The 23,642-nt window shown below is 36.2% G+C and overlaps 1 protein-coding gene across 1 annotated transcript in view; it reads right to left on the reverse strand.

Moving 5' to 3' along the window:
- The window catches only part of LOC107548878 (vacuole membrane protein 1-like), a 68,210-nt gene that overhangs the window by 29,238 nt on the left and 15,330 nt on the right, over nucleotides 1-23,642 (reverse strand). Inside the window, exons 3-6 of the mRNA XM_016229720.1 lie at nucleotides 19,785-20,560; nucleotides 9,566-9,630; nucleotides 9,146-9,249; nucleotides 4,558-4,617 (exon numbers count right to left, since the gene is read on the reverse strand). Of these exons, the coding sequence (XP_016085206.1) occupies nucleotides 4,558-4,617; nucleotides 9,146-9,249; nucleotides 9,566-9,630; nucleotides 19,785-20,158 (603 nt within the window). The 5' untranslated portion in view covers nucleotides 20,159-20,560. The remainder of the gene's footprint in view (nucleotides 1-4,557; nucleotides 4,618-9,145; nucleotides 9,250-9,565; nucleotides 9,631-19,784; nucleotides 20,561-23,642) is intronic.

Raw genomic sequence — 23,642 nt, forward strand, 5'->3', positions numbered from 1 at the left:
CACACACACACACACACACACACACACACACACAGACACACGCTCAGATGGATTTAAGTTGCATCATATCTGTGCATGTGCTTGGTAAAACCACAAAAGGGCACCGAAAGATAAACGGCAATGACACGGTAAACGCAACTCTCAAATCACATCCAGTTCTTTGAATGCATCTTCATTTTCTCTGTACTACGTCTTGAGGAAAAACAAGTCCATAAATAACCCAAATCTGCTGATATTCCCTCCACTTAATTTTGGGTCAAAAACATCATGTGGACAAAAAGTAAGGAAAATAATGTTTTTTGTTTTTTTTTGTTCTTCATTGGAAACAGATTTGTAAGAAATTCCCTTTAGCATCAGCAATTTTTATAAAGTAAGAGGGCAACAAGCTGTTTTCAAAGCAAATGGCTGATGCAATCTACATGTGCCTTTGCAGTTATGGCTGGGGTGATTGACACTTTGCATTGTCAGATGGGGCTGCCCCAAAGACAGGTGTTCACAAGCCAAAAACAGCAGCGCTGATCCCCACCTATAGCATCCTATTACCCTGTTGCAACACTACTGGCCACAGCACAGGTGCTTAAAGAGTCTGGGGTTTAAATACAGCATGTGTTTGTGATTCAACATACAGCAGATGTATTAATGTGGATCTTAACAGCTCAATTTATATAACTCTACTTCCTGTCACTTTGTGGACAGTCTCTACAAAAAAAACAAAAAAAAGCACAACCAGTAATGCACTAGAATACAAAACTCTGTAGGTAGAGTAAATGCGCAAATACATACAACCCATGAGATACTTAAGCTACACTAATATATAACCAAGAGGCCTTTACAAACTTTTTAAGGCCTAAGGTGACTTTTAGTGGATATGAAGTAATTTCCATTCCAGTTCACACAAGTGTCCTAGTTAACTATGAACATGATCCCACTAACATTTGACAACTAAACAGTGTACAAATACAGCATCTTTTTTTAACAGTATTCATTAATGTGTATCATTTATGCAATTTAAATCATACTGTAAAAAATTATAATTGATTTTATTTAGCATTTAACTTAATTTTAATATATAAGAAGTGTGTTTTTGCTAATATATATGCACTCTACCATTCACTATGATTTTCATAGGGAATCAGTACATTTACTCTGCAAGAATAAATTAAATCAATTGATCAAAAGTGATAGTAAAGACTTTTGCTTTGAATTATATCAGTTTCCACAAAAATATAAAGCTGTATAAAGTAGTAAGCAATATAGGTCAAGGTCAAAGTCTTACTAAAAAATACAGATTACAGAACACCAAACAAATATAAAACATAAATATATATATATAAATATCAAACACTAGCTTTCTACTTTTTCTATTCCATCTACTTGTTTTTCTTTGTGTGTGTGTGTGTGACGAAAATGACAAAGTCTTGGACACTCTCTGGTCGTCAAACATTGTGGAACATGTTCATAGTTAATATGATAAACTACATCGGTGATTCCTCTGATAGGACATCTGTGTGAACCGGAGGCAAACTGATTTTGTACATCCATGAAAAATGACCTAGAGACCAGTTGGTTACATTTTTTTTTTAAAGAGCAGCACTATTCAGTGGTTCAGTGTCCAAATACGTTTTCGTTCCTCTGATAGGACATCTGTGTGAACCGGAGGGAAACTGATTTTGTACATCCATGAAAAATGACCTAGAGACCAGTTGGTTACATTTTTTTTTTTAAAGAGCAGCACTATTCTGTGGTTCAGTGTCCAAATACGTTTTCGGGGTGTTTATGTGCTCTAGACAGGAAGAGTCTAGAACTTATCATAAGATGCATTAGATGGCATGCCTTCTTTCTCACACACACCCACTCACAGTATTCCAAACAGTTCTTTTAACCATTATGGGATCTTTATGTGAAGTGGTGGTTCGTATGAAACACTCTGGGTGGGCATCATATCTTTAGATTAGAAGGACCACAGGCCACAGACCAATGACAGAGACAACGTCAGATCCATTACATGACTGAGCCAAATCACCATCCTGTACTGTCAACAAAACTCCATCTGCAAACTAGGACCAACCTGAGCAGTGCCATCAGATCTGAGGCTCAACTGATCATGAAAACAGTAACTAATACAAGAAAAATTAAGCATTTAAGTTGCATTAAGGCAAGACAGTATAGGCGTGCACTAGTCAGTTTTGAGATTTTGGGCTTTTTTTGTTGTCTTTCTGACTAATGAAAAGAAAAACAGACATTTAAATGTTTATTACACTTCATCTATTTGCATCTGTGGATTGCAATTGCAATCTATTTAAAAGCCGTTTTCACAAAATGAGTCAGAAATCTCTACTACACACTACAAAAAATATTTTCTTAAGAGTTTTAAATCGAAAGAAAATTATATATTAGGTCTTATTTTCTGAAAAATATATCAAAATTAAGTGACTTTATGCTTAAAACAAAGAAAAATATCTGCCAATGGGCTTTTCATTTAATAGGAGTAATGATTCTGAATGTGTCAGGGAAAAACAGTAAGGAGACTGCATTAACATTTTAATATTTTGATAAACTAGTGCTTTCTTTGTTCTCGGTTTAAGAGATGAAGTCGGCGACTCTGACTCGTCATCTCCGCAGTAGTGATGCATCTGTATGCAGGTTTCAAACGGATCACATAATCTGAGAATATTTGTTTTCCATTTGAATTGGTTCATTTGAAAGTAGACATTTCACTCTCTATAGATATATTTTTTATGTCTGTAAGGTAAAGATATACATGGTGTTTCGCGCTCAAGTTCACAGACCGAGACGGCAGAAAGCGCATCCTGTTTGCTTTCATTAGCCTATTTCACAAAAGCACAATTTGTTTTTTATTGTGAGTGCACACAAATAAATGTAGAGTCTTTACAGATTCGAAAGATATATTACTCTTATCTGTATGAGCAAAAATGACCAGTATTTTAGGAGTACGTGAGCGCACCGGCGCCTCCATCTGTCCTGCAGTGAGCGCTACTGTTCACAGTACTCACTCACTCTCCACACAGACATATAGCGCACATTTCTCTAGGTTAACATTACACTGAGCGGCCATGTTAAGTTGCTAATACTTACATATTTCAGATGATAAGCCATATTTGAGGTCGATGAATGATAGGCGAGTTTTTGGATGTCCTGCCTGATGTACTGTATTACCATAGACTAGCTGTTAACGATCTGTTAGTTACGGACTGCGTGACTTCGCCTAATAAAAGCAACTAATAACATTTTGGTCGACCAAGCCTCTTCTGGTCGACTAACGATTAGTCGACTATTAGGGGGCAGCCCTACCATTTAATAATGTTTATTTTTCTTATCCTTTAAGCATAAAGTCTCTTCATTTTAATAAATTTTTTATTCATTTGATATTTTAGCAGAAGTGTCTTTGATCACTGCTGCTCTGTTCCAAGACCAAGTGAGAGACAGCTTTTTAGGCAACGTTTTAGGCCTCGTAGGGACATTGCAGAAGCAAAAGCTGGTCCAAAATGATCCAAAACTGTGTTCTGAGAAACATGTTTTTAATTCAATTCTAAGGCAAAATCTATCTATCTATTCTTTTTTTACAGACGACGTTGCATATAGAATTTGTGCAGTTTAAATAGCATTTTATTTCTAAAACATAGTGAACATTTATTTTTCTGATTTATGGAGAGCTAAACAGAGACATCCAAACCCCCTCTGTATAAACTTTTAACTCTAATATGTAAAAAAAAAAAAAAAAAAAAAGGATATGTATATTGACCATGGTTTTATATAATGTTCTGGCTTCATATAGATTTCTGTTCTTGAAATGTATAGCGATAAGTGCATACATTTAATTAGATAATGTCTACTTTGCAACATTTCAGAAAACAATTGTTGTAATGTGCTGTGATTAATCAACAGGTGAAAGTATTGTGATATCTATTAATAAAAAATTTGACTCCGTGTAATGTCTTGCCTTCATCCCAAAGCTATATCCACATGCCATTTCATGCCTTCCAGAAAGCATATATGGTTTTAAAACATATATTAAGCACACAAGATAAGCTTAGTCTATGCTTGTGAAAGCGATCTCACAGTAAGTTATAACAACAACAAGCAACGTGGGCGTAAAGCATCAACAACTCCCGTCTATCTAGGCCATTTAGCTCTGAAAACAAGATGATGGGAATTTCAGAGCAACGGACAAAGTCTGGACCCCATGATCTAATTTCGGCCTGTAATTTACCAATGGCACGGCCTCCATACTAATTTCCACAGTCAAACTGTCAATTTGATGGTTTATGGGAAGTGTAGGTAGACACCTTGCAGACTATGTACAGGGTTTCCCCAGCGTACACAACAAAGGAGCTCAATGGCACATTTGTCGCGGACTTTCTCTCCTCGTTTTCATTTAACTCCTTCATTTTCCGCCATACATCTAAGTGGTCCGCCCACCCTCTCTGACACACCAAAACCACACACACTCACACATATGTCCATGTGCACACACCGTTTTGCCTTTCCATTTGCTCATGGGCCCCCAGATATAAGTCAATGTCTTGAATTACTCACCCAATGAGGGCCACCATCTGCTCCACTATATGTGCTTGCTGAAGGTATCACAAAGACTTTCTGTAAGAGAGAAAGAGAGAAAGACAGAATCACTCCATCAGTTATTCACTGGGTGATACACTCGTAACCACATCAGATGCCCCCCATGGACCCTCTAACACAGCAAATGAGCAGGCAGTGGTCAGCAGAAGTTTTTTTTTCCTGTGATCAGAGGTTAAAACACAATATGACACATCTTTGAGCAGACCGACATGGAAAAGGCCTTATACAGATGACGTGAGCCTTACAAGGCCCAGGGCTACAGCTAATACACTCGAGGGAGGGGGACTGTGAAAAAAAAGAAAAGAAACAAAAACATGTCTGAAAACCTGACTGGAAGTAAAGCAGGATCAAAGATGGCTCCTGTCCAGAACAGATCCTGCTGACTCAGAAGTTCAGCCATGATAAAAGGCAGGATGGGTGGCGTGGGTGTTGGGGGTCGGGGTTTGTTGGCTGGTGCCTGGTGCAACTCAATCAGTCGGGACTTAGTCATTATGTTTTTCTGCTTCAGTGTTTGTCACAGCCGTCATGGCTGAGTTGCACAAACACCCTCCTTAACGTCTGGAGCCTGCATGATCACATCTGGACGTACTTTCAATTATCGGTTTCATTTTTTGTGTTTTTGTGTCATCATCTGTGCAGTTAAATTTAGTATGTGTTTTTTGATGGGCTTAGTGGAATTATTGGCTAATCTTGTTATTTGTAATAATTTGCTTAATAACTTTTTATAATGACAATGTTTAAAGGGGTCATATGATGCGATTAAAATTTTTCCTTTCTCTTTGGAGTGTTACAAGCTCTTGGTGCATAAAGAAGATCTGTAAAGTCTCAAATCCAAAGAGATATTCTTTATAAAAGTTAAGAGTCAACCAAGCCTACCTAAAACGGCTCGTTCTAACACGCCCCCACATGTCTACGTCACGATGTGGGAAGATTTGCATAACGCCACCCAAATGTTCATGCAAAGAAAGAAGGCATAACTTTTATTCTTGCTGTAGTATTGTTGTTGCCACCGCCGCCATGTCGTGAAGGCGCTGTGTGTTTCATTGTGAAAGCGAAACTACTTTGTTTGGCCTTCCAAAAGAGGATGATATCCGCTTTGTCATGCTTAGAGCTGATCCGTGCTGGTTGCTGAGGAAATACATCAACTTTGCGCTGTGGATCGCCGGATCGGCTATCACCGTGGACGAAGCGGAGTCCAGCCAGGGGTCGTCACATGTGGTTGCCGCAAGCCCGCCCGCCGCCGCTCACTCAAGGCCAACGTTGTTTCGTTGTGAAAGCGAAACTACTTTGTTTGGTCTTCCAAAAGAGGACACGACTAGAAATCAGTGGTTAAGTTGTATTTACAACACTGTTCCAGAACACTTCAACCCAAATATTCAGATGTGTGCAGCACATTTAATGGAGGACTGTTTCCTGATCCTGGTAGAGTAGACTACAATGCCGGCTGTTCTGACTCACAGACCGTAAGTAAGTTTTTTATATTTAAAGAATTTGCCACTAACGATTCAAACGCGAGTTTTGAGCAGTGTAGAGTAGCACTTGTTGTTTGTCATTTCTCCGATCACAAATGCAGACATGGTTTTATGTTTACGCCGCGCGATGCAACGCAACTCGTAAAAAGACAGTAGAAGTCATTATAATCCGTAATTATGTCCCCACTGGATGCAACAAATGCCTCGTTTATAATGGGTTTTCATGTTTTTGTCTCTTCTTTGTCTCGTGTAACATTTCCGTCACGCGCTTGAGGTATTCGGCCAATCACAATGCACTGGATAGTTGGCCAATCAGAGCACACCTCGCTTTTCAGAACGATGAGTTTTGTAAGAAACGACGCGTTTCAGAAAGGAGGGGCATAGAGGAGAAACAATAATGTACAGTATGTGGAAAATAATGTGTTTTTTTAACCTTAAACCGCATAAACACATTTCATTACACCAAAAACACAAAATAATGTTCTTTTTAGCAGCATCATTTGACCACTTTAACTGTATGTAACTGTTTTACCTTCCTTCCATTGTTCCATCATCAATAATGTTTTTTATTTATCGTTTTTAAATAATTTTTTCAATTTGTTGTATCATTTATTTTTTATGTGAGGGGTTTGTGGAATTTTTTTACTGTATGTAACTGCTGTTTCCTTGTTTTCATGGTTCCATCATTAAAAATGAGTTTTTTAACGTTTTTAAATTTTGTTATATAATGTATTTTTTATATGAGGGCTTTGTGGAAATAATAAAAAAAAAAATCATATTTCACACACACACACACACACACCCCTCATATGAAAATAAACTATATGAAATATTTTTTCAAAATGGAAATATTACAGATAGTAACAATTAATGACAAAAAATTGTAATTAAGACATATGATATATATGGTTCATCCACATAAATACCCATATTTCTTTTTTCATCATGATAACCCAAAAGAGCATAAGTTGCAAAACATGCTGATACTAAAACACGAGTAGAGCAGCAGATCTCAGTAAGAGATTGTCAGAATAGGGTTTAATGAGTTTTTTAACGTTTTTAAATTTTGTTATATAATGTATTTTTTATATGAGGGCTTTGTGGAAATAATAAAAAAAAAAAATCATATTTCACACACACACACACACACACCCCTCATATGAAAATAAACTATATGAAATATTTTTTCAAAATGGAAATATTACAGATAGTAACAATTAATGACAAAAAATTGTAATTAAGACATATGATATATATGGTTCATCCACATAAATACCCATATTTCTTTTTTCATCATGATAACCCAAAAGAGCATAAGTTGCAAAACATGCTGATACTAAAACACGAGTAGAGCAGCAGATCTCAGTAAGAGATTGTCAGAATAGGGTTAATCCCAATGAAATAAAAGAGAACATTTGAGACGAGTGTGTCATGTTATATATAAAACTATATTGTGTGACACCTGATCCACAGGTGAGGCCATTCAGACACTGTAGATGTATGACTAACACTGACACTATCACACATTTTCTGTCCCTCTCACCCTTGCCTAGATGCACATACTTTCTCTCTTATCTTTCATTTGATTCCTTTCTTGCTCACACACAAGTTTACAAGTTCTCTCAATCTCTCCTTATCCATCTAAATACACACACTCCTATGTCTGTCACTTTCCGCTACCCAACCCTCACACACACACACACACACAACTTTACCGTAACAGTCCAAACAGCTCAAATCTATTCTTATGAGGGCATTGTTTTTGTTGTTACTGTTCTAAATGTGCAGTTTAGAATATGAATATAGCTATGAGACATATTAAGGAGGCTTGAGAAAATATGATATTTGTACACAATCTTAGAAAATAGTTGTATATATTGTATACATCCGTTAAACAGTTTAAGGGAACAACGTGATTGTGTCTCCACTAAGCATTTAATTCTAACAAAAAAGACAACTACATATTTGAATGAGATTCATTTCATTTGTGTATGTAAGAGAATGTTTATTTATCACCGTGTGGGTTGATTTCAAACACTGGTATGAAGGCAGTATTTTTTTCATTTTCACTATGAATGTTTTGTCAGCTGTCATAACGGTTATGTTAACAGTTTGTGAGTAAACTCTGCTGAAATTACTAGACGAAAAATTTCTGTTCATACTGTATTTTTCAGGCCCACTTCATCATTAAGAATGTGAAGAGGCCAAATAAAAAAAAAATTTCCATTTTGATCCATAGCCATTTACTGTGCAGGTACTTAAATACACTTATAAATACAGAAATACATTTTAAATGTATTGGTGCAGTATAAAACAAGGTGTAGCCTGTATTAAATATATTAAAAGTGCATCTGACTTCCTAAACCTACACTACATCATTCTGCAAAGATGAAGAAAAACTACTGAAAGTATGCGTTACAGCATATTTGGACAATTTCCACCATAATGTAATACATCTGAGTATGGAATGAATGTTAGGGCATCTCAATCGAGAGGCTACAGCTGCAACTTTCACAAAATGGAGGCGGATAAAACACAAAATGGCCGCCTCTGATTTTACTTTAGAGTTTAGTTGATCTGAATGCTCCTACTGGCATCTAAACTCCACAAATATGAAGTTATGGCAACATTTCACTTTTGTATTATACAAATATATATATATATATATATATATATATATAAAAAGATAAATACTTTATATTTATGGTAACATATGGTTCTATACATATTATTTTAATATACATAGGCTACATATGGAAACACATATTGTACATTTTCCATAGATTTTTGTATATATTGTACGTTTATTTTTGACCTATTTATTTGTCTTTGCATTGAATTAATTAAAGAACATATTAGAACATATTATCTTTGCACATTTTCAAAAGTCTGTATGCCAGGAACATCTAATTCAAATTCTTTACAGGCAGCTTCTTGTTAGGTGATTATTGTGAATATGAATCAGATATATAAAGAGGAACTACACAAAAGTAAGCCTGTGAACACATACATCTGATGAACAAAATCCTTTATTATTTTCTATCGGGGCATCTACTAGTAATGTCTTTACTCACCTCAGTGTGCATCTTCATCATTGTTTTTCTTATAGCACTGAAAATAAATTCCAGAAAGGGTTTGGGAAAATGTCCAGAGGTGATCCACGACACAGATATGAGATCTAAAATATACAAAAAGATCATGAAGGTCTAGGAAACCATGAGGAATACAAAAACACTTAAAGGATTTCCATTCTAAATCTATATTTTAAATAAATGCAGTGCAATATAGTGATGGTTACTTTTTTTCTATATTAGAGTAAAATATATATGATAACACACAAAGAAGAACAAGAATCCCTCACTCCGATTCCATAATAAAGCTGATTTTTTAAAAAGTGAAAGTTCTGAATAAAACTATGCTTCACTGTCAAACAGTGACATATTCATGCTATTACTAATAACCTTGAAAGCAATTTTATTGGTCAGAACACTTACAGAAAGACGGGTAAGAATTCCTGAGGAATCTCTCGGATCGCAAAGTCTGTTCTGATGGCAAAGATCTAAACAAGAAAAGTGTTAAAAGAAAAGAGTAAGAGAAAAGTACTATGTGTCACAAATGAACACAAATGACTGCTAAAAAATGAAGCGTTAGACATTTAGTTTGCCCTTATGATACACAAACGAAAAACTATTTTTAAAGCAGTGATCTAAATTTTTATGCAGAATAAGTTAAGGAAAACCTTACAGATAAATCAATTCATATGTTCATATTTTAAGTGATGTGTTTAATGTGCAATAATAGATCCAAAGACTTGAAATGAAATAACCAACACACACTATACATGAAAAAGAGGAAAAGCATATATAAAACTGAGAAAATTAATGATTAGAGCTCATTAAAATCATTTTCACCAATTGTCCAGGGACATTTTTTAAAGGCTTAAAAGCTGACGTTACTAATAATTCTTTTGAAAATCACACAATCTCTTTGTGCTCTTTGCAGAGCAAAATTAATGCGTAGCTTTTTAATGTTTTACAGCGCTCTAAAAATGAATAACAATCAAGTAAAAATGATTTATATACTACTATGCCAACAACAGGAATGAAGTTATGATAATACAAAGACAGTAGCAAAGACAGTGATCATCGAATTTAAAATAATAACTGTTTGATTCAGAGTTAAAGAATAAGTGAAATGAAATACATTTTAGGGATTTAAAGCACCTGCCTGATTTTTAGTCAAAGAACCTTCACCTAAATCCATCGATAAAAGTGAGGCGAATTTAAATACACTTTAACAAAAACGGCTTGCTCAAATTTCTTTCATGCATCTATCATGCTTCAATGTTTTTTATCTTTGCTTTAAAAATTGTGCTCTTTGCAGAGCAAAATTAATGCGTAGCTTTTTAATGTTTTACAGCGCTCTAAAAATGAATAACAATCAAGTAAAAATGATTTATATACTACTATGCCAGCAACAGGAATGAAGTTATGATAATACAAAGACAGTAGCAAAGACAGTGATGAAAAAGATTTCATCGAATTTAAAATAATAACTGTTTGATTCAGAGTTAAAGAATAAGTGAAATGAAATACATTTTAGGGATTTAAAGCACCTGCCTGATTTTTAGTCAAAGAACCTTCACCTAAATCCATCGATAAAAGTGAGGCGAATTTAAATACACTTTAACAAAAACGGCTTGCTCAAATTTCTTTCATGCATCTATCATGCTTCAATGTTTTTTATCTTTGCTTTAAAAAAACAAAAAGGTAACGAACACATCTGAAAAGTATTACCAGTATTATCTCATTTTTGATTAAATAATTATCCAATTATTGTGCAAACTGACAATGAGCTACATTTATTAAATCATCTGTGTAGTTTAGTTAGACATTACCAGTTTAAAAGCAAACTGAACACTTGCTTTAAACTATTGTTCATCTAACAAAAACCCTGTAATTGTTCACATCACAGTCACTTTTAGCAATTTTATTTCTCCATTTTTAATTATTTAACATGACTTGGGAGGGTTCTTTTAACACACGCAGGACAAAAATGTTACACAATCATTTTTAAAAACAGTTTGTATGCAAAAGCATATCAGAATGAACTGATCTTGATGAAACAATTAGAATAAATGAAAACATCTTAAGAATAAGGAATCATAGGAAAGATGGGATTTTAGCCAGCATACAAACTGATAAAGCAGGAGGAGAAGAGATTAGAGAACAAAGAACAACGCTTCTTATTTTCAACTGGCAAGTTTTAAGCACACCAAAAAAGGTTTGGAATAGTGCATTGATGGACTTTGTTCTTGTATGTATACATTTTATTTTATCTATTTAATTTTAATCTCTTTACTAATTTAGAAGGGACTCTTACATTATTAGAAGAAAACCAAAGAGAGAGAGAGAGAGAGAGAGAGAGAGAGAGAGAGAAGGTCTGTGTTCACTTAAGAACAAGTAGTTAAACTACACTAATTACAAGAACTTACTGTTGTTCTGTCACAATTCTTAAAAAAAGAACAAGATAACTATATCATTTTTAAACAAGCTAATACTACTCTAAAAAGTACAGAATCGAAATTTTGCAAATGCATCATTTTTTGCAGGATTTTCCCATAGAAACATTACATTCAGTAAAATGCACATGTAAACAGATTGAATTCCCGTGTTCTAGACTAAAAATAAATGAACCAAAATATCCAAATGTTTAACCCTTACCAGAAAGATCCATGAATCTTTGAATGACACATTTTAAATTTCCATTTGAACTGGAATGGGGGACAAGACCAGACGCCTAGGTGCTTCCAGCGAGTCACTGAAAGCTTGAAATATCTGAAGCTTTATTCCTCACAAAAGGCTATTTTACTGAAATGACATGGACTTTCCTGCTGATACCCTTTCTGGGAAGAGGGGTGGTATATATATAAAAAACTATGAAAAGATAATAACAGCAGATTCTAAAGGAAAAGCTTTGGATGTCTCCATAAACAGCAGCATTTAGGCTTAGCAGACATTAATTCTTTGAATGAGGTTTAAATAACAAATTAACAAATATATAGATTTGATTTGATTTCTTTTGATCTGTCTAACTGACTGGACCAGATTTACTGTTGGGTTAAGATAGACAAGCAAACAAGGTTCATATTTTTAAAATAGCAGAATTTGTAGTAGCTTGATTTGCACTTATTTTTCAAATCTCATTTATCACATATATATATATATATATATATATATATATATATATATATATCTTATAATGAACATTTGAGAGTATTTTTTATTATATTACTAGGCTACTAAATAAATGTTTTAAGATGTTAACAAAAAACAAGAAATTATTCTAAATAATATTTCATGCTAGGATTTGGTTCATTGCAAAAACACTCTAGACTTGTCTCTTCTATAAATGCATTTAATAATCCTTCTGCAAATATTAAACATTCACAGTTCATCTCAGGATCAATGCATTTACATGTTTTTCAATCCAATAATTTTTTGCAGTTCAATGCATACACATATAATTCTCAATTCATCTCGTATGATCGAAAATAAATGTTTAACATCCTCTGATCATGAAAATGAGAAGGGGCGCTGCGAGAATCGCTGACAGGTGGCAAATACAATTAATATATTGATGACATGGGCCAATGAGATCATCTTTAATTCATTTACTGTACATAGGCAGAGAATGCTTTTTGCTGCTAGAGATAAAAGTACATTAGCACTCGATATAATGGTCGAAGGGCATGGGAGGGGATTTTTACTGAATCAAACCTAATATGGACATCAAATCGGTCCAAGAAAAGCTGGCAGGGGAGAGAAAGGAGGGGTGATGGGGAGCAGGCAGAACAGCTGTGTTTTGATTGGACGAACTTGAAAATTCCAAATTTGTTTTGTCCAATCACAAAGACTGTTTGGACACATAGCAACAGCACATTTCATTCCATTGCCGTTTCTCTCTCTCTCTTTCTATAGATTCTTCTGTTCATTTTTACAGTAAACCCGACATAAATGGTTGTCGCAAATGTCAGGTTGGTAAGAGAGGAATGTCTTTTGTTCCGAGCTTGAGCTTTAAACCGCAAGATGAAAGCGGTTGATTAAAGAGCGACATTCATGCCCATCCCCGTTACAAACACATCATTCTGCTCCGAGCAGTGAGTCACTTTCAAACGGGCATAAATTGCTGAGTAATGTCAAGACTAAATCACTGCATTCAGGTCCAGTCACAAGTCTCTCATCTGTCTTCAAAGGTATCTTTTATCTCCAGACATCTGTATACACCATTCACTCGCCGCCCATCTACCCCACACCGAACAGACGCAGCTAAATGTGTTTATTCCCAATATTAGCAACAAAACAGACCCCATACGACGGACCAAATGTTATTCTCAGAATGTTTTGTATTGCTTGTGCCGCTGACTAATTCCCCTTAGTCATTTATCTGGCTTTACAGCCTAACTTTAACTCAGAAAACCGATGAGAGCTACATTCAGCAGCTATTTCAGAGTTTTATAGAGCGGTACACATGTAATCATGCAGTTATGTGACGTATTCATAATTCTAGTGGGAACTTTCCCTCTCTAACCACAACAGTGGGCATCTGACACGATGAATGAATAACCAGGCTGCATGTTCTTTTTTATTTCAATCTATTTCAAACTTTTTCTCATGCACATGGAAAATTACCATTTGGCAAAGAGTTCAGCCACCACAACCTCCCCGCGTTTACCAGCTCCAACCCAGCATCCCTCAGGGCAGGGTTTACCAGCAATTACATTTAAGAGATCTCGTCAAAGGTGCGCCTTCAGTAAAACCATGGGAGACAGTTTCGGCTCTCTGATATGTTTTCAGCACTATTCAGCATTTTTTTTAAAGCTTTTGATGTTGGTCAACGTCACTTTTTTTTTCTTCTTACACTCTTTAAAATAAAGGTGCTTCAAAAGGTTCTTCAAGCGATGCCATAGAAGAACCATTTTTGGGTCCACAAAGAACCATTCAGTCAAAGGTTCTTTAAAGAACCATCTCTTTCTTTCATTTTTGTAATCTGAAGAACCTTCTTTCGCCACAAAGAACCTTTTGTGAAACAGAAAGGTTCTTCAGATGTTAAAGGTTCTTTATGGAACCATTTAGACAAAAAGGTTCTTCTATGGCATTGTGAAGCACCTTTATTTTTAAGAGTGTAGGGCTTGTTTTTAAGTTCATAAGTTCAGAGGGCATATCATTTTTTTGGGAAGCAGTTTTGAGCATATTTCAGGACACGGATTTACCAGAAAACATTTTTGTACAAACTTCTGAACGGGTTTATCCCAAAAATACTGCACTTATATTTAGTGGCAGACAGCAAGTCACAACCGACTTTTGTTACCAGAGAAATTACGAAGATTGACGCATATAGACGAAAGACTTCCCTAATCCACATTCGCACCTAATAATATTCCTCTTTCCAAGCCACATTCTACAGTTACAGCTTCCCCTTACGTCAATGGCACCTTGGTAACAACAGCAACACTACTATACATACAAATCAACATTTACCTGAACCCTAACGCTAATAGAGTTCATTTAAAGAGAATAGTTAAATTTCTATCATCATTTATGCACTCTGCATATAATGAAACTCGATGGGATCCAAAACAACATTTGACTACTCTGGCTTTCATTATATGGAAACCCCCCCCCCAGACATTTTTCTAAATATCTTCTTTTTGTTTCACAGAAAAAGAAAGTCATACAGGTTTTCAACTACAAATGGGTTACTAAATGAGTAAATAATGACAGAAATTCACTTTTGGGGTTAGCTAACCCTTTAATAAAAAAAATTCTTTTTAATCACATTTTTTATTTAATAAATTAAGGTAACAGATTTCAATGGTAGTTTAGAGTTTATTTGCGTCAGTTTCTGTTTTATTTATACAGAAAGTTAATTTGTCAGTCTGCGGAGCAAGTGAGTTTGCAAAAGCAAATATTACACATGATCTAATACCGGAAAATCAGATCGCCAGCTGGGAGAATCACAGGAAGATCGTAATCAGGTTAAACCCTAAATTGTTATTTCCCCCCCCTTTCTCAGATTATTAGTCCAGTCTTTTTTTCTGAATGAAACTCTTTCAGACAGGCACCAAGACAAATGTCTCTGGCACACATGCCGCCAAATATCAAAGTCCTTTATATGAGCCTCTCTCACACACACACACACACACACACACACACACTCTCTCTCTCTTTCTACGGCGTAGCGCAGGAAGTGATCATGGGTGCCTGACGTAATCGGACCGTTCCAGGGAGGAAGAGATGAAAAACATTTAAATCTATCTATCACAAGGAGGAAAAAAATGTGCACCCTGGAGTCCACGTTGACAAATTCTTTAACAAGCTGTGGTCAAAGGGAAGCTGGTTGAAGACTGACTCAGCCCCTCCTTTCAGCAGTTTACTGGAAACACGGGGGGAGGCAGGGGGAGGAGGGAGTTTCAGAGAAGTCACATGACCCGTAAGGGCAGGGCTAACCACAGCTCCGGGAGAAGAGGAGCGCAGAGGAATCAGGGCGAGGGGGAGGCAGATACACGCCCTTCCCCGAACAGATGCCTCCGAATTGGGTTACTTATTCGACTGCCTGGGAGTTGGCAGGGGAGAATTCACAGACTTACTAACCCTTTCAGTGCCGGAAACAATGATTCAGAAGCATTTTTTAACAGTGTTACTCAAAGTTAAACAAGAAACCAGACATTTTTGCTTGTCTTGTTAACACTTGTTTTAAATAAAATAAAAGCACACATAAATATCAATTAAAAAAACGATGCTGTTTCAATGACTAAAACAGCTGTTGATGACTATAAATGGATGCAGCTGATGAAGTCTCTTCTGTTGAGCTGCTTTGTGCCAGCCTCGCTCGTGTGTGTGCAGTCGCACACGTGCCATATGTCTGGTGATCTCTAGAAACCAACATGACGACACAGACACTTGACATACAATCCCATGCCCTTGACCTTTGGGCAAAGGACGTCTGGAACCATTCTGTTATGCTGTTAGACGTCATACAAGCACAGAAATACACCTAGAAACATATAAACAAATGAGTAAAACACACAAATACCCAATTAAATCACTTCCTGTGCTCCGTCAAAGCTGAACAACATACAAAAAAAAAAAAGTTGACAACTACTCTATATTTGCAATGCTATTGTGGATACTGTCCTGGACAAAATGTAGTTTACAAAAAAGCAAGGTACATCTTTTTAAATCCGTTTCGGAGAAAGGGACCCGCTTCGTCTTCACTTGCAGTGCTACTGGAGGATGATTTCGGATTCAAAGTGGCAGAAGATTTCAGTAGATTTAAAAACAAAAAAAAGCCACAGACGTAGAAAGCGTGTCGTCTTCAGTCTCAGAGTACATGAGGAGCAAAAGGAGAGATTTGGGGGAATCAGGCTTCAGACTGCACAGGAAATACTCTCCTGCAGCGCCAGTGAGAGATGCTGTGAAGCGGACGTCAGACTGACCAAACAGCGACAGAGAGGGAGTGAGAGATAGAAAAAGAGAGAGCGAGAGTGCAGTAGAGAGACAGATAGAAGAGGTACTGTAGAAAAGGCAACAGACACATATTGCAACTCGAAAAAGTCGTGCAAAATAACATGTCAGTTTTCTTCAAACAACTCAGGCTTTCATGCTCTCCTCTCATTTCTGTTCTGAACTCCCTTTAACTTTGCTATCCCTCCCTCCCTCTCTCTCCCCACTCCCTCTTTTGCTATTAGGGAGAAATGTGATGAAAGGACACACACATTAACACTCATGAACACTCATGAACAAAGTAAATACATTTATACAAAAATATGAGTGGTTCTCAACTGGTGGTTCATTACCCCATCTGTTTTTATGAAGTTATGGACTACAGGAGAAACTATGGGGAATATAAATAATCAATACTCCTCCTATATCTTATATTGTTGACATTACAGCCTGTGTCTCTAATTGAAGCTACATTATTTTGGTGCAAATTAATTTGTTAAAAGTTAGTCGAATTAAATGTCAACATGACCACTGTGGGGTTTTTTTTGTGTGCAGTGAATTATTATTATTATCATTGTTGTTGTTGCTGCTTCTGTTGTCGTCATTTTAAAGAAAAATTAAGATTTTTTTTACTGTACTGCATTGGGTAACTTGATATCTAATGCAAAACCGACATTTATGAGATAACATACATTATTAGTCAGAGTACCAGGCCTGTCTAAGTGTAACAAAATGTTTTTAAAAAAACACAGCAAAACAAATATGGGCTTGCACAATTGATGGAAACTGCACATTAATCTAAATGCAGCAATGCTGTTATGCAATCGCAGAAGTTTTTTTTTTTTAAGTTAAATGATTGGCTGCTGAGGTGCAGAGTAATTCAGAAACAAAATGACCACATGTCAAATGAGTCACAATACATACTTCCATCAGTGACGGTTTGAGGTTAAAAACCAAGATAAATGTTCCCCGTAAGTCTGGCATGACCAGAAACATCCTATTCACACGAAAAAACTGTTGAGAAAGAACTACATCTGTCATAACATATGCCAGAACATGCACATGAACTGTTCAAAGATCTTTTTATTGGCTGCTTCAAGAGAATGTTTTAAGATGGGTGCAAAACACTTCTGAGGAAATACTGCCCATGCAAAACCCAGCACCATACTGCCAGGATGATTGTCAGGGTGATGCTATGCAGTTATTAAAGTATTCTGAATTGCTATGCCATTTCCATGGCAGTTCTGAATGGTCAGCAGTTGTTATGCCATTACTAGTGCGTACTGAATGGTTATCAAGTTGCTATCCTATTACTAGGGCATTCTAAATGGTTATTAGCAATCTATTTGCTATGCCATTGCTAGGTTGTTCTGAATGGTTAACATGTTGCTGTGCCATTGCTACCATGCTAGGGATTAGCATGCTGCTATGCCATTTCTAGGGTGTTCTGAATGTTTTTTGTAAGTTGTTTTGCCATTTCTATGGTGTTCTGAATGGATAGCATGTTGTTGTGCCATTGCTTTCGATTACTTTTTTACTTTTTTATTCGTCTTTTTCATCTTTTAAATGTTCCTTTTTAAAATAGCCTACAGCTTACATAGACTCAGAAGGTCTTCCAGTTTTGTGGACATTCACATAAAGACTGGTCATTAGTCAGTTGGACACACAGCATTTGACCACAGGATTTACAGAAATCATTCAGGTTTAAGAAGTGTTTCAATATTGCATCTTGGATTACATGATTCCATATTTACACAATAGCAATAAATTATTCATAATTTACTGATTCTCCCTTATTCGTCTTTTTCATCTTTTAAATGTTCCTTTTTAAAATAGCCTACAGCTTACATAGACTCAGAAGGTCTTCCAGTTTTGTGGACATTCACATAAAGACTGGTCATTAGTCAGTTGGACACACAGCATTTGACCACAGGATTTACAGAAATCATTCAGGTTTAAGAAGTGTTTCAATATTGCATCTACTACTGATTGATGAATAATGAATACATTATACAACTGATAATGAACACATTCATTTTATTTTGAATTATCACTCTGTAGGTTAAATGTGTCTTTGGAAGGCTTTTGTCTTTCAAACATAAAAAATTTACAAATTTACAAAAATGACTTATTTCAATTGAACATTTTTTTTAATTTAATTAATTATTAGCTTTTCATTAAACTCATAAGCCCCCTGCAGTTCCTTCCCAAATACCAGTTTGGGAGACCTTGATGTAATATAATATAATATTTAATGCACGTAATGTTATTAATAACAATAAATGGAATATATTTTCTTATGCTTTGTATTTCTATATTAATATGGCACAAGATTATCCTATTTAAATCAATGTGATAAACGAGTTAGGTCAAAAGTAATCTAAAAGTATAGAAAGTAGTAACGGATTACATTACTAACTAGATTTTTTGTCATGTCATTTGGAATCAGTAACGGACTACAATTCGAAAAGTAATCTACACTGGTTGTTGATAGTAATTGTTGTTATGCCATTTGTAGTGTGTTCAGAATGGTTAGCAAGTTGCTATTCCATTGTTAGGGTGGTAAGGATCAGGTTGCTACTAAAGCGTAAGTCTACATAGATTTTTTATTTTTTGGCTTCTCCTGCACCTCTCCAGTGCAGGATGACTTACACATTGAGGAGTTTTCGAAAAAAAAGTGTGAAGTCAGATTGTTGGACACCAGTCTCCAGAACAGTTGGCTGTGTTTACGATTGGATGAAGCTATTGTGGTTAAACTCCTCTTAGTCATTATCACAGTTGCCATAGTGATGGGCCTATTGGTTGCAGATTAATCAGAGGAATAAATCATGTGATATGTCTCCTTAGTAATGATAGGCAAAAAGCCACCAACCCTTCCTGGAGTTTTATGGGATTGTGATATATTTGAGGTTTCATTCATTCAGCCTAAGTTTAATACTTAGTGTTAGGAGTTTGTTCAAATTCCTAATCATAAGCAAGTGCTAACAGCGATTCTTGTCTTAGCAATTCCCTCTAATAAGAGGTTTTCGAGAAAGGAGAACAAGAAACAGGCATCATGTGAAACGTGGGGGTGTGGTTGTGGATTGAATGCAGGATAGAAAAGAGGAATAAAAAGAGTACTGAAATAAAAGATAGCAAGAGAATAAGTAGGTCAACAGGAAAGGTGAGAGAGAGGGAGGGATGAATGAATGAATGTGATATGACCCACCTGACGATTCTTACCATTGTTGAGTGGAACAGCTCTGCAAACTCCTCACAGGCTTCATCACCCGGGCCCGTCCCTGACAACCCGCCCGCCCGGGCCGTGAACAACGCAGGGACCTCCCCTATCTCTGTTCCCACACCATACACCCTGTGAACACACGCCGCACATGAACACTGACATTGTATATATATGACTGTGCATAAAAAGCCAATGAATTCTTCACAGAACCGCATGACTTCAGGATTATTTGATCTGAAATCAAAAAGCATTGTTCCGTTGGTGTATCGAATTATGACAGCTAAAGTTCTGAAGGGTTTTCTCCTCTCTTGCGCTGTTGTCAGGCTGACATTAATAGGTCTGTTATTTAATCTGGACATCCTGCCTCACATCCTGTCTCTTCAAAACAACTGGCTTTGATGGTGGCTGCATTACACATAAAGCAGTTGGCCATAACCTCCTGGGCAGCTGTCCTATTCAATGCCACGCAGTAGGAGGTGTTTGGTTAGTGCGAATGTGTGTGTTCCACCTGCCCCTTGGGTGGGGAGTGTGGAAAGCCCACTAATGTCTACAGGGAGTTTGCAGGGTGGCACAGGAACAGATGAGCTCTGCAGGAGAGGAGAGCTCCACTTTCCCTGATAAACCGCCGCCAACATGGATGGGTGTGTATGTGTTGAAGTAAGTAACCCTTGCCCTGAGAATACTCACCTTTGAACGGACAGGAACACGTGATTGTGTATATGTGTGCGGCACGAGTCCTACCCCCTTCACCGTAGAAAGCCCTGAGGGTAAAAACACACACATGAATGTGTCGTTAATGACCTTCCTGCCAATGAAGGTGCTAAGAACAAGAATTATGACATCGTCAGTCTCCTGGGACTGGGCGCAGCCTGGCAAGACAGTCTGGCACGGCCAGGTGTTTTGAGACCCATACTGCCGCCTTCACTCTCGGTTTGCTTTACTGAAATGAAACTAACACAGGTTAGATGCAGACTCAGAATGGAGAAGATCCAAAAGATCCAAAAATCCAAAGATTTTTGGAGGTGAATGGTATAAAACAATAGAAAATGTAGGAAAGCACATGCTTTATACTGAAATTACTTTGAATTTATAATATTAATATCTACATTATTCTTTGTATTAATGTCAATGTATTAACATAATATGAATGTACACAATTTTGTGTGTTAATCTCAAAGTGTATCAAATGCTCATCCTCTTTTAGTTTGAAAAAAGTCACACTGAGTGTTTTACTCACACACAAAAAAAAAACATCCAGTAAAAAAAAAAATTTTTATTGGAGCTACGAAACAGGAAAACTGATAATTGTCCATTATGGAATTTACTATTTAATAATTTGACAACTTCAAACTGAATTGAAAAAGTATTTGATAAATATCTCAAAATGTATGTTAAAAATATATTTTATTTTAAAAAAAGTGAATTTCTACACTAGCAGTCAGCAAACAGAACTGCAATCTGTTTGAATGGATCGAATGGGCCATTTTAACCAATGATGTGAGGCTGGGGCCAAAACTACCAGTTTGGCTGACCAATGGCAGACATACAGTGGGGCAAAAAAGTATTTAGTCAGCCACCAATTGTGCAAGTTGTGTTTGAAACATGTTTGAAAAGTTACATACTTCACTTCACTTCACCTTACCTTCACCTTTCTGTTTTATTTGGTCTATTAAGCTATTTTTGCCTTTGTTAGACAGGACGGTACAAACATTTTTTTTTTTAAATAAATAAATGAAAATGGAAAAAAATGAGGGATAGAGAAGCAGACTGGAATATAACCAGACTCAAACCTGCATCCCCACAAGCATTACAGTAGTGGGCAAACATGTGCCAACTTCTGCACCAAAGCCCTGACAAGGACAATGTTTTTTACAGTACAATATGCTGACGTTTACAATGAGTGTGTTACAAGCTCATTAAAACTGGAAACGAAGACCTCACTGGTCAGTCTTTGTATTTGGAACTTGCTATTTCTATGAATTCAAGATTATATATACACACACACACACACACACACACTCTTATGCACGCATGCTCCTGAATATGATACTTTTTACTGTTAATAAATTGCAACAATATCTCAGTTATTTTCTCGACAAGCAGAAGGTCATAGCTGCTCCTTTTGCATTTCTAGAAGTTGTTAAACATTTCTGAAGAAAGTCTTTTGCACATGACGTGTGGTCAGATGTGAGGTGATTATCTCACAGATATTCGAGTGCATTTCCCATTTCTGAGTGGAAAAATAGCTCAAGAGCATCATTTACTGGAGGCTTCTCATTATTTCTTCTTACATTAGCAAGCAAAGTGCTGTTTTTCTCCGTAATCAAACCTTCCCCAGAATTTTCTAAGAAAGCTTCTTGATGATGACCCCTGAAAAGTTTATTTGAAGTCATGTGAAGAAAATAAATAAACTCTTCTCTACATTCGGGCTGAAGACAGACCTAAGTGGGGTTATAATCAGCCAATCATTGATTTGCAAAGGTTAAAAACTTGTGGTTCAGTTATTCCCTCGAAACTATTTGGGTTAATTGGCTCAACCAATGGTCTGAGTTTGGGGCGGGGCATTATTTTAGCTTTAAAAATATAGATTTTTAATATATAAAGTTGCAGTGAGTAGGAATTGATAACAGGACACCTTACATTACCCTGAACTTTAAAGCCACATAATGCCTGCATACGCAAATAATAGATGAGGTGAGTGGCAGGAAGATGGTACAAACATTTCTAGATCAGTCTGTACCATCTTTGCCTTGTCAATAGAATCACTTCCTCATCAGGTCATGCATATGCGTGTGCAATTGGAGGAGCGTGTGTTTTAAAGAACAGGCTGTACTACTCACAGTAAAAAAATGCTAAACCACATGTCTGGTGTGTGAAGTGTGAAACCGCTAGTAAGCAGCAGCAGGGAAATTCACAAACATTGACAGGTTCTTTCCCCACCACGCGCACTTATCATTCAGAAAAAAAGACCTCAATATTAATAACATAAAACAGTTATAAGCAGGCCCAGACAGATTCTGCAGCTTTTTTTTGGACGTTTTGTGTGGTCTGGTCAACTTAAAATAAAGAAATATTTAAGATCACGCACTATTTGTAAGTCACTAATTTTGTGGGATTGACTATGTAAACTCAAATGGTCAGATTTCCTTGCCTCCAGCTATGTGACTCTTCTGCAGTCCAGATCTGTTCAGTGTAGGGTGGTTTGTCGGAGTCTCACACTCATGAGCCGGTAGCATCACATGTGACGACACTGTGAGACAAAAACAGATTAAGTATGATGACTGATGTCTATTCTACATTAATACAAAACTTAAAATGAAAAGGACTGTATACCAACAAAACGTGAATGGGAACTAGGGGCTGTGAAGCTCCAAAGCATTTCAAATTTTCCAAGTCTGATAAAGTCAATGAAGCTGCTGCTATTAATATTAATATTAGAATCTTGCTTAACAAAATCTTGCTTGACAGTTGTGGTTACCATTCACTTTCATTTTTTGAAAAAGAGCAGTAGACTTTTTGTTGTAAATAACTCGTTTTACACAGAAGAAAAAAACACATGGGTTTATAAAGGCATAAGTCCCTAAATACATTATAAGATTAATATTACCAATTAATATTATTTCCAAATGTAATTTCTATTTTTTAAATAAGCAACCTTTTTTTCATTATCTATCCCTTCTTTTACCTTTTGATCTCACTTACTACTAATCAAAATGTTCTGATGATTTAAACTGCAATATTTGTTATGTTGGCTTCATACTAATTTTTAAAAAATCATACTCTTTTCTCTGAAAATTAATAATTCTAAAAATGTAGTATAAGTATTAACTAAGTACTAAAATA

The sequence above is a fragment of the Sinocyclocheilus grahami genome, unplaced genomic scaffold (genome assembly GCF_001515645.1).
Source record: "Sinocyclocheilus grahami isolate Dianchi unplaced genomic scaffold, SAMN03320097.WGS_v1.1 scaffold356.1, whole genome shotgun sequence".
NCBI lineage: Eukaryota > Metazoa > Chordata > Actinopteri > Cypriniformes > Cyprinidae > Sinocyclocheilus > Sinocyclocheilus grahami.